The 16,354-nt window shown below is 40.1% G+C and overlaps 1 protein-coding gene across 22 annotated transcripts in view; it reads left to right on the forward strand.

Moving 5' to 3' along the window:
- The window catches only part of LOC101330933 (general transcription factor IIH subunit 2), a 66,619-nt gene that overhangs the window by 15,172 nt on the left and 35,093 nt on the right, over window positions 1-16,354 (forward strand). For 15 of the 22 annotated variants that reach the window (XR_004525801.2, XR_012330715.1, XM_033852920.2 and 12 more), the window contains 2 exons: window positions 546-648; window positions 2,833-2,872. Coding sequence is in view for 17 of the 22 variants with exons in the window: in XM_033852920.2 (XP_033708811.1) it covers window positions 546-648; window positions 2,833-2,872 (143 nt within the window). In the remaining 5 variants the exon portion in view is untranslated. Of the gene's footprint in view, window positions 1-545; window positions 649-2,832; window positions 2,873-4,668; window positions 5,400-14,426; window positions 14,834-14,865; window positions 15,075-16,354 lie in introns of those variants that run through there. The other 7 variants (XR_012330716.1, XM_073802192.1, XM_073802193.1 and 4 more) reach the window with 7 other exon arrangements.

The raw sequence follows: 16,354 nt of genomic DNA on the forward strand, positions 1-16,354 counted from the left end.
TCCAGTAAATTAATCTTGAATAATTTCTTACCTATATTGCTATTAAAATAAAGATAACTATTAAGCTCTGCCTATGTTTCTGGATTTAATCTGTGAAAAAAGACATAGATTACTTTTTTTCATTGTGTGCTTAGTACTCCATTTTAAAAATAAACATGGCATTCTAAAAGAGTTTCCTAATTCTCTTTCTGAAAACAATTATGTTCTTTAAAGGCAGTGCAGTAGATCTAGTAGATGTTTTTGCAGCTCTTCATAAAATAAATATATATAAGGAGAATGAGAAGTTAAAGTAACAGAATTGTAGAATTTTATTTAATTTATAAGTAAAGAAATATGCCAAGAGAGGTCACATACTTAGTGACAGAACTAAGACTCCATCCTGGAGTCTCATTTTATGGCCACAGGTAAACTAAAGAAATGAATGCCTGCAATCCTAAAAAAAAAGAACTTGAAAATATTTAGTCTAAGTTATATCATTTGACATGTCAGCCATCATCTTTATGAGGTTTGGGTTATTAAATATGTCTTTCTGCTTTATGTGTTAGGTCTTACTTTGGTGTCTGCTCCCCACTTGGCACGGTCTTACCATCACTTATTTCCTTTGGATGCTTTTCAAGATATTCCCCTGGAAGAACATAATGGAGAAAGGTATATGAGTTTTGAGTAATTTGTATCTGTTACAAGTGGTAATGTTTGAATATATTGTTACTACATTAAAGAGTCATATTCACTTGGTCACGATTACTGCTAATATAGAAAATGAGATGTAGAATGCCTTGTTTATGACTGAAATGATTCTTTAAACAGATCTGGATCTCCAGAGATCTGTTAATTTCCCTAAACCCATTTATGTGTAGTAAGAGTGGTGGTATGTTGGTAAATCAGCTCTCCAAAAAGAAAAAAAAAAAGCCCCGATTTGTAGCATTTGCTGATTTCCATGGTGTAAAACTGGAAGATTTATCCAGAAGGCCTAATATCAAAATAATATAAAAAATAAAGAAAAGATCAAATGAAGAGTATGAAAGAAATATGCAAGGATATTTTCTGCTGTCGAAGGAAAAAAATTTCTAGATAGAAAGGGACTGTCAAGTGCCTGACATATTGAAGGCAGACCTGCACTAAAGTGTATCATTGTGAAATTTCAGAATACACAGCAAAATACTAACCCTAAACATTTCTGGAGAGGGAGAATTGGGTCACATGACCTGGAATTAAAATTGTTTGGCTTCTTGTGAGCAACACTGGATGCTGACAGGGAGCAATTTCCTTCAAAATTTGGAATGAGAATTATTACCAACCTGAATTATATACCTAGCCAAGGTATTTAAATGTAGGTAGAATAGGAACTTCCCTGGCAGTCCAGTGGTTAAGACTCCGTGCTTCCAATGCAGGGGGTGTGGGTTTGATCTCTGGTCAGGGAACTAAGTTCCTACATGACGTGCAGTGCAGCCAAAAAAAAATATGCAGGTACAATAAAGATATTTTCAGACTTGTAAGGTCTCAAGAGACTTTCTTGGGAAGCTGTGGAAGAGATGATTCAAAAGAATTGAGAAAGAGAATGAATGAAAGAGAATAGGAATATTTACCTAATTCAAAAGTGGCTAAAGAAAGCTGTAGGATGACGTCCTAGAATGACACTTGTATGTCAGATATGGAGAACAGTCAGTCTAGTTTGGAGAAGGTCAGAATGCTCCAGGAGAGATGTCACCAGAGGATGGAAACTATAGAATTCCTGATGTAGCTGAACATAACAAGAGGATATTTAGACTTCTCAGGGATCGGTTGGGGCTGAGTTAGTGGTAATTAGAAAAGTTAAGCTTATGAATAACAATACAGTTATTAACTCCAGGAGAAAGTGTTTTACAGAGAGGAAAATTTGTATGGCATGGCTCAGATGAATATGTCTATGTAGTCATAATAAACTAAACATTTAATATTGTTCTATCCAAAATGACTTAACAAATGTCATTCTCAATTCTTTCTATGTAGTTATGTGTACCCATTGCTGTTGGTTCAAGATAGTTGAAAGAGAATTAAAATCTCATCTTCTGTAGTGGCAGGATCATAGCCAATGGCCTATGAAAAAAAACCAAGAGGTAGCACTATGAGCATTTGCTCTGGAAATGAAGTGGGGGTGGGTAGGGACAGAACTGCTCTCTTTTGTCATAAATTTTGAGAACTTTTAATTCTTTAAACCATTCCTTGAAAATTAAGCCCTTAGGCATCCATTTTTATGATAAATTAACTTCTATCCATCTAGACTTGTACCAGCTGTCTGCTGTCTTTGGGAAAGTTGAAAAATAATCATGCAAATCATTTTCTGTAGGTCTTAATTCCCTTGCAGAATACAAGCTGAGAAATCATACTCATACTTAACCTTGATGAAAATAAAATAAAATTTGTTTAAGGAAGATTTTAAGCTGTCAGATGACCTTGGGATTTACTGTGGAATTTTCTTAAATTACTGGTATTCTTAATTCTTTCTCCTAAAAATCATATGTAAAATAATTACAGTTGACCCTTGAACAACACGGATTTGAACTGCAAGGGTCCACATACTTGTAGATTTTTTCCATAAATACATACTACAGTACATGATCCACAGTTGGTTGAATCCTCAGATGTGGAACTGCTGATATGGAGGGCCAGAGAGCCAGAGGGCCAACTGTAAAGTTATACTCGGATTTTTGACCTCGGGGATTGGTACCCCTAGCCTGCGTGTTGTTCAAGGGTCAACTGTACTTATTAATAAGAGAATTCTTGTTGAAATTTTCCTGAGCTATTTTAATGAGTGAGTCCTTAACAAAATGATTCTTAAACTTTCTTTTTCAGATTTTGTTATGCCTGTCAGGGGGAATTGAAAGACCAACATGTAAGTTCATGTGCTTTGTAAATATTAAGTATTGTACAATAAATATTGAGGAAATAGTGTTATAAGTTTTCAATAGATTGTTAAAGACCAGGCTCATATCAGGTTATTCCTTAGAAGTATAACAGTAGGTAGAGATAAAATGGGAGCTATTACAAACAGTTGTTTTGTAATTCTGCATTCTAATTTTGCTATAAAGATATTTTAGTACTTTTTTTCAGTTTGTAAGCTAAACTGAAATACTGAAATACTAGTTTGGAAATACTAAAAGTTTTTTTCTCCATGTTGTACTTTAGGCACTCATAACTTATTTTGAAGTTACCATTTAAGGTGACCGCAGACCAAAGGTTATTCCCCCATTGTGCCACTGAGAAAATATTTTTTAAAATTTCGATGGGGCCAATTTGAACATATAAACTTATATAAAGTTGCAAATAAGATAGATCACTGTCTAGTTTTAATTTTTTGTTAATTTAGTTACATGTCCATATTTAAAACTATACTTTATAAACTATATCAAATATTAGTTGAAAGGATGGCTTGTTTTATTCTACTCTCACATTTCATAAAACAGTTGTATCGGAGTTTCCTGGTGGTCTAGTGATTAGGATTCGGTGCTTTCACTGCCGTGGCCCAGGTTCAATCCCTGGTTGGGGAACTGAGATCCCACAAGCCTTGAGGCATGCCAAAAAAACCCCCCAAAAAACCCAAATATATATATAAAAAAACAATTAAAAAAACAATTTTATTAAGTTTTACATGCCTCTTTGACATCAGTAGCTGCATCCTCACTAGAACCACTATTTGACTCATTTGAAAGTTTTTAAGAAGACACCATCTATTTTAAATAAATTTATCTTATTTTTATTTATTTTTGGCTGCATTGGGTCTTTGCTGCTGTGCGTGGGCTTTCTCTAGTTGTGATGAGTGGGGGCTGTTCTTTGTTGCAGTGCGAGGGCTTCTCATTGCGGTGTCTTCTCTTGTTGTAGAGCACGGGCTCTAGGCGTGCGGGCTTCAGTCGTTGTGGTGCACGGGCTCAGTAGTTGTGGTTCACGGGCTCTAGAGCGCAGGCTCAGTGGTTGTGGCACACGGGCTTAGTTGCTCTGCGGCATGTGGGATCTTCCCAGACCAGGGCTTGAACCAGTGTCCCCTGCACTGGCAGGCAGATTCTTAACCACTGCGCCACCAGGGAAGTCCCCAGGGGACTTTAAGGACTCAAAAACGAAGTTATTCCCTCATTTCTTTTTTTTTCTTTTATAAATTTATTTATCTCATTTATTTATTTTTGGCTGCATTGGGTCTTTGTTGCTGTGCGCAGGCTTTCTCTAGTTGCAATGAGCAGGGGCTACTCTTCGTTGCGGTGCACGGGCTTCTCATTGCGGTGTCTTCTCTTGTTGCAGAGCACGGGTTCTAGGTGCATGGGCTTCAGTAGTTGTGTCTCGTGGGCTCCAGAGTGCAGGCTCAGTAACTGTGGCACACGGGCTTAGTTGCTCGCAGCATGTGGGATCTTCCATGGACCAGGGATTGAACCCATGCCCCCTGCATTGGCAGGCGGATTCTTAATCACTGAGCCACCAGAGAAGCCCCTTCCCTCATTTCTAAGGAATACTTTTTTGGAAGAAATTAATTGCCTTCTATTTGAGAATATATAGTACATTGGAACTAATAAAGTTGGTAGGTGAGTAGGGAAAAAGTGATAGAGATATAAAAGAGCAAAGCAACTTGAATGTCTTCTAACTATGCTGTACCTAACTTTTAGAAACTACTTTTTAAATTTAGTTTTCTTCTTTTCACTGCAGGTCTATGTTTGCACTGTGTGCCAAAATGTTTTTTGTGTGGACTGTGATATTTTTGTTCATGACTCTCTCCATTGTTGTCCTGGCTGTATTCATAAGATTCCAGCTCCTTCAGCTATTTGATTCCAGCATATAATACACATTGAATGTGTTAAAAAGACATTTGCGACTGTAAATAAAATGATTCTTTAGAAGAAACTCCAGTGAAGAACAGTTCGAAAGGAAAGTCTAAGAAACCTATTACTTTAAAGCTTCCTCTGTAATGATTGGTAAAGTATTTACTTAATGGTGTATATCTAATACCACCATTTTGGTGGTTTGTTATCTGAGACTGGCTTACCTTTTATAGTTCAGGTTAATGAACTATCCTTGTTAGCCTCACTCGGGTTCATACCCAGGGACTGTTTAACTTAATCCCCCTCAACTTTCCTACCCTGGGTCATCAGAAAAATGTAGGTGAGAATGTATGATGAGGTCCATGTTTCAGGTTCAATGAAGATATACTGTTATAGGCAGGACTCTCTCTAGGATATACCCTTCTGAGAGTGAATCAGGTTTCCATAGCAAAGGTATGTTTATTTTAAATCTATGAACTTTAGTCACTCTAGATTGAGTTTAACTATGATATTCATGATTTTATAAATAACAATTCTTAGTGAAGAATGTTATCAGTAAAGAAAATGTAATCCCACTCTGGAGAGTCTATTCAATAAATCTTGGAGGAAGCCCAGGAATATGCATTATTTTCAGTTTTTTTTATATATATATATATATATATATACATATTCTTTTTCAGATTATTTTCCCTTATAGGTTATTAGAAAGAATTATGTATTTTTAGCAACACATGTGTGCACACACACACTAAGACATAATTTGACCAAAGTACAGATCTTTCTCCCAAGAGTCATACTCTTTGCGCCTAGACCCAAATGGTTCTTTACAAGTAAACAGACTTCGGCTCTAGGTAACCAAATTAACTGCTGTCTTCTTTCCTTTTGCTCTGTCCACAAGAGGTATCAGTGGCTTGAAGGAGATGCCTTTAACATAATCAGAATATTTTATCTCCCCCTACTTGAAGTAAAAGAAAGGCCATGAGTAGGCACCTCTTGAAGAGTTACTTAGAAATATATTAGACACACACTCACAGTACTGTATATAAAAGGGACATTGAGTGCCTTTTTGGGGGCTGCTTTATCTCTTTCTACAATTTTGGGGTTTATTTGTATACTTGATAAGGTTAAGGTGAATATTTTAGTTAGACATAAGGAGGAATTTCTAGTCTCAAAATTATAGAGAGGGCTTCTCTGGTGGCACAGTAGTTAAGAATCTGCCTGCCAATGCAGGGGACACAGGTTTGAGCCCTGGTCCGGGAAGATCCCACATGCCGCGGAGCAACTAAGCCTGTGAACCACAGCTACTGAGCCTGCGCTCTAGAACCCACGAGCCACAACTGCTGAGTCCGTGTGCCGCAACTACTGAAGCCCATATGCCTAGGGCCTGTGCTCCGCAACAAGAGAAGCCACCACAATGAGAAGCCGGCACACTGCAACAAAGAGTAGCCCCCCACCACCACCACAACTAGAGAAAGCCCGCGTGCAGCAACGAAGACCCAATGAAGCCAAAAATAAATTAATTAATTAAAAAAAATTATAGAGAAAATCCTGGTTTGTTTTAGATTATAGAAATAAAAATGGTGATCTAATAATACTGTAAGTTCTGGCCTTAGTTTCCCTCATGGAACTCCACAGTGTACTACAATAATGAAGGAAACTTTTTAACATTAGGAACCTTTCTGAATAGTATGTCTTTCTGAGTTCTGTTTGATTAGAAAACTCCTTAAAGCTTAAAATTCATTATGAAAATTAGATTCATTTTAAATACTTTTGAATGTATACATTTCACTTCATATTCTTTTTTATTTTCCTGAAAGTCGTTTTGTTTTAACTGAAGCATTTAGTCCATTTATATTTAATGTGCCTACTGATACATTTTGGTTTAAATCTACCATCTTACTTTGTGCTATTTGTTTCAACTACTCCATCTTCGTTTTTCTCTTCTTTCTTGCCTTATTTTGTTTTTTTTTTTTTAAATTTATTTTATTTATTTTGGGCTGCGTTGGGTCTTGGTTGCTGCGTGTGGGCTTTCTCTAGTTGTGGTAAGTGGGGGCTAGTCTTTATTGCGGTGCGCAGGCTTCTCATTGCGGTTGCTTCTCGTTGTGGAGCATGGGCTCTAGGCACATAGACTTCAGTAGTTGTGGCACACGGGCTCTAGAGTGCAGGCTTAGTAGTTGTGGCACACGGGCTTAGTTGCTCTGTGGCATGTGGAATCTTCCTGGACCAGGGATCAAACCTGTGTCCCCTGCATTGGCAGGAGGATTCTTAACCACTGTGCCACCAGGGAAGTCCCTCTTGCCCTTTTTTGGATTGCTTGTTTCCCACCATTCTTTGTTTTCCTAAACTAGTTTGGAAATTGTATACTCTATTTTTATTCTTTTAGAGGTTATTCTAGAAATTACAGTACACGTAATTCCTTAACTTGGGTCCTCTAGAAAGTAGAACCTCAGGCAAAGGTGAAAGTATTGTTGCTTTATTTGGGAGATGCAGATCTAGGGAAGTATGGTTAAGGAAAAAAAGGGAAAGTGAGACAAGGAGAAACAATATGTTATCACAGTGGCCAGGCTTGATAACAAACTGTGAAGAGTCATAGGAGTCTCCCAGCAAGTGTGTTCACTTAGAGTTTGGGACTTCTCCAGAAGGTTTACAAAGAGAAGCTGCCCCTCTGCACAGTCTGTCAAAGGGAGGAGGGGAGGGTAATGCAATTTCCTAACTTCTTCCATTTCCCACTAGCCAAGGCTTGCCACACAGGGCTGTGTCATCTGGTCCTTTGGTAACTGCTAAGGGAGCCAGCTGTCAGGCTCAGTGGTGTGGCGTTGCAGCCAACTCTGGAAGGTCAGATAGGCTTGGTGTAGTTCAGTTTGGACTCCAGCCCGCTCAGGAAGCTGGGCAAAGGCAGCAGCAGTGCAGAGGAGGAGGCGGGCAGCATCTTGGAAAGAAGGGCGTGGCCAAGAGAATCTGAGGAAGCGCTGCTTCCAGTACTCCTTCATAACATCAAAACCTAAAGTTAACTTGTACCTTTACCCTCCCCACGGATAACACATTTAACCTCACTTTCCTCCTTCCTCACTTATTTATTATTATTGTTGTACATTTAATTCTTTTGGTGTTTCACTAGACATTTATATTTGTTTTAATCAGTTAGTATTTATTAAGATTTAATCACATATTTACCACTTTCAGGGCTCTTGATTTATTCTTACATCTCAGATCTGTTGAGGATCATTTTTCTTCAACCTGAAGTACATTCTTCAGAATATACTAGTGTTCAGAATATATAGTATGCTACCTGTTATGTAAGGAAGAAGGAAAAATATATATTTGTCTTAGCAAAAAGAAACAGTGGAAAACAATAGAGAAAGTCTGTGAAACCAGAAGTTGGTTCAACCAATTGACAAATATTTTGCTAAGTTGGCCAAGGGAAAAAAAAGAAGACTCAAATTACTAAGATCGAGTGAAAGAGGAGACATCACTATGGACCTTACAAAAATAAAGATTGTAGGGGAATACTACAAACAGCTGGGGAAAAGAGTGAATTTTAATGGGTATAGAGTTTCTTCTTCGAGTGATGAAAATGTTCTAAGATTGATTGTGGTGATGGCTGTTCAACTCTGTGAACATACTAAAAACCACTGAATTATGAACTTTGAATAAGTTACGTTACATGTACGTGAAGTATATCTCAAGAAAGCTGTCTTTTAAAAAAATGAGGGAATTCTCTAGCGGTCCAGTGGTTAAAACTCTGCGCTTCCGTTGCAGGGGGTACGGGTTCGATCCCTGGTCGGGGAACTAAGATCCCACAAGCCGCACCACGTGGCTGAAAAAAAAATTTTTTTTTTTAAAAAAAAAGAAACACTGGAAGAATACATAGGGAACTAATAAAAATGGTTGCCTGGGGTGGTGGTGTAGCACAGCGGAGAGTAAGAATTATTTTTAAATATTTTTATATAGTTAACAATTTTAAGCCCTGTAAATGAATTAAGTATTCAAAAATAATAAAACTTATGGAATCCTGGGAAGTTGTGGTGAGGGAGATGAAAGTAAGGTAACTAAATGTTAGCTGTTAGTTGAGGGCCTGAAAGCAATCATGTTCATCAAATAAGGTAATAGGTATGGAACTGGAGGTTGGAGGGGAACTGTAATAAAATTTCTTTTTCATTTATTTGGGTCATAGTGCAAACAATACATTTCCACCTATATGTGGCAATATGTGCACTGTTTCTGTTTGTTGTGACCTTGTTTGCCCTTGAGAATAATTGCAAGGTGAAGATTGCAGTAGTATTTGGAGGCTGAAGAAGAGAGATAAGTAGATTAAAAGCATGTAAGTCCTGTATTTAAGAAGCACCGGTAACCCACTGTATATCTGAGTACATGCCATAATCAAACACTAACGTATGGTGAAACAGTGCGGGAACAACAGGGCTTCTGCTGCTCGGAATGGCAGTAGGGAAGAACTGTAAACAGTTTGTAAGATTTCTCAATACTTTGTGAAATTCCTCATGTTTGTGGTCCTGTGTTCAGCTGTCTGTATCTCTGTAGTGATCGGCAAATTTATAACATGAAATAATTTCTTGAGTGGTGAGAAAGAAAGGGTACAACCAGCCCTTGGGAAGTGGGGTGGTGGAATCCCATGATCTTTAGTAGGTGATAGAATTTAGGTGAAAGGGCAAGAAGTTTGAGTCCCGGAGGCCTATAGTAAGGAAGAAAAGGGCACAGGAGATTGTCATGTTTCTGGGAAGTAGCCTCGGGAGTGTCCTAATACCCCTTTTGGGTCCAGTTCTGCGGAGCACAGGCTCCGGACGCGCAGGCTCAGCGGCCATGGCTCACGGGCCCAGCCGCTCCGCGGCATGTGGGATCTTCCCGGACCAGGGCATGAACCCGTGTCCCCTGCATCGGCAGGCGGACTCTCAACCACTGCGCTACCAGGGAAGCCCTCTTTCCACATTTTGTAATTCTCTTCTTGGGAGACTGATGGGGTTCTTATGGGATTTAAATTCTTGATTTCATGTGACTAAATTGTTATTTGAGTCACACCTCAGGCCAGAGCCCTGGAAGTAATGCACAGTTTGTTCATTTATTCATTAATTCACTCAACAAGCCTTGTACACCTGCTGTCTGTCTGATGAGACCCTAGCCGTCAGGATATAGACACCAAGAAGAAGACACAAACCCTAACCTGTGGCTCTGTGACCCTCCCAGTCTAAGAGGCAGACCTTTAAAGACGTCAGCGTGGGGACTTCCCTGGCAGTCCAGTGGTTAAGACTCTGCACTTCCACTGCAGGGGCCATGGGTTCGATTCCTGGTTGGGGCACTAAGATCCCACATGCCGCGTGGCATGGCTAAAAAATAAAAATAAAAAATTAATTAATTAAAAACAAGTGTGAAAGTGCTAATGCTAAACCAAGTGCCTGGGAATGCAGAAGAGGGGCTGTAAAATGGGCTCAGAAGCAAATTCAGGTGCCTGAGGGGACCAGGCACATAATGCAAATATTTGAAAAGGGGCCAGGTAAATGCAAAGTGGTAGCATCTGGAAAGCACTGGTTCCATGTAAAGGAGGCAGCCTCTAGATGCTGGGCTCGGGTAGAAGAGAGATGTCGATTTCACCGTACACCTTTCTTTGTACCTTTTGAATTTTATACATGTGCATTTGTGTACATGTGCACATGTGCATTTGTTACCTAGTCCAAAAGAAAAACGTTTTTTCAAAGGAGGTAACTATTACTCAGCCACAGCCTATTTTTTCTTTCTGGGAATGTAGTTTCCCTCGGGCAGTATATTTTGATATTTAAACAGAAACTGAAAAACTGGATTTTTAAGTGAATTCTCCTAAGTTTTAAATGTTGACGTCTAATTTTTTAAAACCACACGGGCTAAATAAAACTTGCTTGCAGGCCACCAGTTAACGCACTTTGGCCTGGCCAGTCTCTTCTCTGTCCCTTATTAGGGCAGACTCTTTTAACTTTTAGGTGTCAGGCTTTTCTGGGATATACCCGTTTTAGGGGATAATTCAATTTGGATTTTAGGTATTTAGAATCGATTCTTTAGAGGAAGAGGGAACTTTTAAGGATCTCTGGAATCGGAGATTCTAAGGGTGGTGTCTGGATCAGTAGCAGCAGCAGCAGCATCGGGAACCTCTTAGAAATGCATATTCTTGGGCCCCATCACAGGCCTATTGAATCAGAGACTCTGGGAGTAGGCTTAGCAATCTGTGTTTTAACAAGTCCTCCAGGTGACTGTAATAAATGCTAAAGTAGGAGAAGCACTGCCTCTAATCATATTACAGAGATACATAGATAACTTAAAAAACAGGTTCCTGGTCATAGAATTCTTCTGAACTTAAAAAAAAAATTAACTCAGGTAGCTTTACAGAAACCAAATCCCAAACCTGGAATTGATTTTTCATTTCTTTAGATTCTCCTTAAGAAGTTATTTGTATTAGAATTTTTTTTTTATTTTTATTTTTTCAGTACGCGGGCCTCTCACTGTTGTGGCCTCTCCCGTTGCGGAGCACAGGCTCCGGACGCGCAGGCTCAGCGGCCATGGCTCACGGGCCCAGCCGCTCCGCGGCATGTGGGATCCTCCCAGACCGGGGCACGAACCCGTGTCCCCTGCATCGGCAGGCGGACTCGCAACCACTGCGCCACCAGGGAAGCCCCTCAAAATATTCAGATAATACAAATATCTACTTAGAAAATTCAAGAGGATTTACAATCATATATTAAAAGTAGACCAGGGACTTCCCTGGTGGTGCAGTGATTGAGAATCCCCTGCCAATGTAGGGGACACGGGTTCGAGCCCTGCCAGGAGGATCCCACGTGCCGCACAGCAACTGAGCCCACGCACCACAACTACTGAGCCCGCGTGCCTAGAGCCTGTGCTCCGCAACAACAGAAGCCACCGCAATGAGAAGCACGTGCACCACAACGCAGAGTAGGAGCTGCTCGTCACAACTAGAGAAAGCCCGTATGCAGCAACGAAGACACAATGCAGCCAAAAATAAAGAAATAAAATACATTTATATTTTAAAAAGTAGATCAGAAAGAGTCCTATACATCATCAATAAACATTTAGAAAATAGAATAGTAAAAAAAAAAAAATTTCACAACGGCAACAAAATCTACAGGGTGCTACAGTAACTGTAATGTGCATTGGACACAGATGTACATAACATTATAGATGAAAAGTAAGGCTGATTGGGCAAAATTTTACAGGCAGAACAATCAGCAGTGCAGAGAGGTTCCCTTGACCTCTTAACTTCCTGTAAAAAGAATTGCTGGTCTAGGAGCAGCTGGATGTACCGGGGAAAGTGTTTCAAAAAAACACTGTCCTTGTTATATGTGTTAATACAAAAGTTAGGAAGGGTCAGCTATTTAACAATCGTTGCTTCTTGGCTGGGTAAAAGGCCCTGTTGGACCAGAGCTTGGCTAGAGGAGTTCACATGCCGATGAGGCTGGTAACAGCTTGAAGACTAGGTAACTCAGCAATTGGCTAAACTACCAAAATGGAGAGAGCATGAGCTTTCTGGGACACCTGGGTTTGCCTTTCCTTAATATCTAGCCTTTATAGCAGCCAAACACAGTGGTTAAAAGTGCAGACTCTGTTGCCAGACTGTCTGGTTAATCTGAACCCCTTTGTGCCTGGGTTTTCTCATCTGTAAATTGTAGGTAATAAAAATAGCTACTTCATTTGGACTGTTAAAGGGATTAAATGGACATATCTAAGGTTTTTAGAACTGTGCCTGGCGAGTAGTAGGCTCTAAGCAAATTTTAGTTATTATTGGTAATAATTACACAATATTATTGAAATGATTTTTAGAACTATAAACCCAGAAAAATTAAGAAAGCAGGAGGGGACCATCAGCATACAGAATATTTTAACAAATTTTTGGAAGGTGGAAACTCAAATGGAATGGTAGTAACCAGTGAAACAGACCAAAGGAGCCCACAGCCTGAATACACATGTAACCCCTGGGAGACTCTGTACCTTGTACAGAACCCTGGAGCAGCTGGGGGCCCAGAATGCCAGGTTGAAGGCGGACAGGAATGATGGGAAGGGCTGAAAATCAAGAGACTAAATTAAAGTCTCTGCATGAGACAGTTGACTCCATCCACCCCACCATCAGACTATTTAATATGCAGGTGTTATTAACACTGAGGCAAAAAATTAGTGGACTCTTCTCTTCTAAAAAAATGGAATAAACTGTTTCAGCTGACTTAGAGGAGCTAGGGTGGGCCCTGGGCATCCCAAAATGAAGAATACTTCAAGAACTGGCCATTCTGTGCTCAAGGAACACACCAAGTGAGCTTTCAGCTACTAGCTCTGACTTTACAGCTAACTTGAAATCATTTTCTGAGGTGTTTCTCTGACATTGAGGGCTTCTCCAGGGTAAATCTTGGCTCCCCAATCTGTTCTCCATAAAGTAAAGGGCTTAGGTTCAGGTCACACTCATGTGGCTTTTCATCAGAATTTTTGGCCATAATTTTGATCAGTCAGCCTTGAAATCGCCTAATTTTCAAACATGAATTGAAAACCAAGGATCAGTATACATTTGAGGAAAGCTGGTAATGTGAAAAATGAACAAAAAGGTAAATGGTAATTAGCCTCGGAGGAAACAGATCATTCAGGAGGCAGGTGAACTTTATTTGTATTAGTACTGATAAAGATAATTTGTATATCCGGACCCACAAAATGGGGGCTGCCTCAGTGGCCCAACCCAAGTCACAAATCTAAACCCAAGTCAGCCTGCACTTAGAGGAAACACCTGTCAAGGAAACCTAATATAAACCAATCTCAATCCCCCAACTCAGCTTTACCTAGTTTGCCTGACCTGCTAGACGTATAATGAATCCCTGACCTCTTAGCCAATCATGCCTCTTCTCTATAAAACCCACTCTTTCCCCCCATCCCTCTGGAGCAGCGCTGTGAGACACTGTGCTCCCCCCAGTCTATGGATTGCTTTCCCTTGACTGGAGGACAACAAACTCATTATTAAGTTGTTTTAATTTTGTCATTTGACAGCATAGGAGAGGTTCATAAAAGATTGCATTGGCTAAAAAAATCAGATTGTGTGAAAATAAGAAACAGACAACAAGAAAGAGCTGTGGGAAATTGAAAATATAATTGCTGAACTTAATAATTACTGTTGGTGGGACTTCCCTGGTGGTCCGGTAGTTAAGACTCCGCGCTCCCAATGCAGGGTGTCCAGGTTCCATCCATGGTCAGGAAACTAGATCCTGCATGCCGCAACTAAGATCCCACGTGCCCCAACTGAAAGATCCCGCGTGCCGCAACTAAGACCCGGTGCAGCCAAATAAATAAATATTAAAAAAAGAATTTTTATTGTAAAGTTGGAAGATAATGAAGAGGAAACCTCCCAGAAAGTAAAGCCAAAGCACGAAAGAATATGTGAGCAAAAAAAAAAAGATACGAACTTCAGTGATAAATTCCCATCTGAATAATGGGAATACCAGAAAGAGGGAAAAGAGGATAGTAGGCAGTAGGGAATTACCAAAGAAATTATAGAAGATAATTTCCCAGGGCTGATGGGAGGCCCACACGTTCAGCTTGAAACAAGTCCACTGGGTCCAATGAATGTAGAAAGACCCACACTGAGGCACAATAACTTTGAAATTTTATAACCCACAGATAAAAGAGAAAACCCTAAAAGATACCAGAAAGATGGAAACTGCCGTCAAAGAAATAAGACTTATACTAGCACCAGAAACGTTAACCAATCTTAAATTATTTAGAATAAAACACTTCCGCTGTGGGACTTGGTAGGTTTTGTGAGACCTTTTGGTTCCTGACTAAGCCCTGCTGACTCACCACCCTAGACCATTTACTGGTGATTTCTCAGAAAACTGCAACTTGTTTTGAGTTTCAGTTCCTCAAATATGTTCTCACTGCTTCCCACTAAAAGACAAAGAGAGCCTTCGTATTTACACTATGCATTCTCCTTCCATTTGACCGGGGCTCTGGATAAACCTCTAGGTAAGTAAATTACCATCTCTGGCAAAAGTGCTTTTCTTCCACACCTAAACTTATGACCCTCTTATTTCTCTTACTCTTGTTTCTCTCTTTGGAGGCAAGAGGACAGGCACTGGAGTCATACAGGTGTGGATTTAAATCCTTTGCACGACACAGCAGCATCACCGGCACTCATAGCACTTGTAATTAATGAGCATGAAACCTGGAGAGGGCATTGGAGATCTTCTCTCCTCCTGGAAATGGCCTGGATACCAGCAAAACTGACCACTGAACTTTGCTGTAGAAGTGCAGGATTGATTCCAGCTGGTTTGTTGCCACCCTGTGCTTATTTACCTCCAGGGAGGCCTGGAGCCATGGTGTTGTCTGTTGGCCAAACCTAAATGAAACATACTAACTAGCGATGAATGTAGCCCTGTGCTAGGATCTGAGAGACCAGGGGGCAGCCCGTACCAGCTTGTTTGAGACTGGTCAGGCAGCCTACTTCGGGCCACGTGACTGGAGTGGCATAAAAGACCCCTCCTCAGGTGACAGTGTGGTTTCCCTGAGACCAAGGTACCTTGCACATATCTAGGTGGTTCATTACCTAAAATGAAGCATGTCCTGAACAACGGAGAAAGGGTCCTAGAAACTGGGGCTGGAGTCTGAGACCTCTCTGATGTTTGCCTGTATTTTTGTACCTTATCCTCTACCTTTATTAAATTCTGAAGTAAGTATACTGTGTAGGGGCTTGTGAGTTTTTTCAGTTATCTGACCCTGTGTACTTGCTGAAGTTGGCAGTGTGAATGGGATAATGGGAACAATTTTTTTAAATTTATTTATTATTTATTTACTTATTTTGGCTGTACCGGGTCTTAGTTGCAGCATGCGGGATCCTTTTTTTTTTTTTTTTTTTTTTTAGTTGTGGCATGCGGACTTAGTTGGAGCATGCATGAGGGATCTAGTTCCCTGAACAGGGATGGAACCTGGGCCCCCTGCATTGGGAGCGTGGAGTCTCACCCACTGGACTACCAGGGAAGTCCTGGGAACAGTTTTTGACTTAATTTAAATGCTGGCTCCGGCTTTGTTTAGGAGAAAAAAAGATGAAAAGTGGGAGAAAGACGTAGAACCACTGATGCCAGGTTGGCTGCTGAGGCCATCCTGGTTTGAATTTGCCCTAGTACTATAATTATTCATGGGAAGAAAAGCACAGCAATGGAATATTTTTTTTTGCTATTTTTTAAAAATTTATTGAAGTATAGTTGATTCACAATGTTTCAGGTGTACAGCACAGTGATTCACATATATATATATCTTTTTTTAAGATCCTTTCTCATAGGTTATTACAAGATATTGAATATAGTTTCCTGTGCTATATAGTAGATCCTTGTTGTTTATCTATTTTATATGTAGTAATGGGTATCTGTTAATCCCAAATTCCCAATTTATCCCTCCCCTGCCCCCAGCAATGGAATTTAAAGGTGATAGACCCAGAGCCAGAAGAACCAGCTAAATAGGTTGAAACAGAAATAAGGACAGAGGGAAAGTCAGCCAAGAATAGTGAGGCAAATAAGGAAGTCCTCAGCAGCCAGCCTGGCATCCCTGGTTCT

The sequence above is a fragment of the Tursiops truncatus genome, chromosome 3 (assembly GCF_011762595.2).
Source record: "Tursiops truncatus isolate mTurTru1 chromosome 3, mTurTru1.mat.Y, whole genome shotgun sequence".
Classification (NCBI taxonomy): Eukaryota; Metazoa; Chordata; class Mammalia; order Artiodactyla; family Delphinidae; genus Tursiops; species Tursiops truncatus.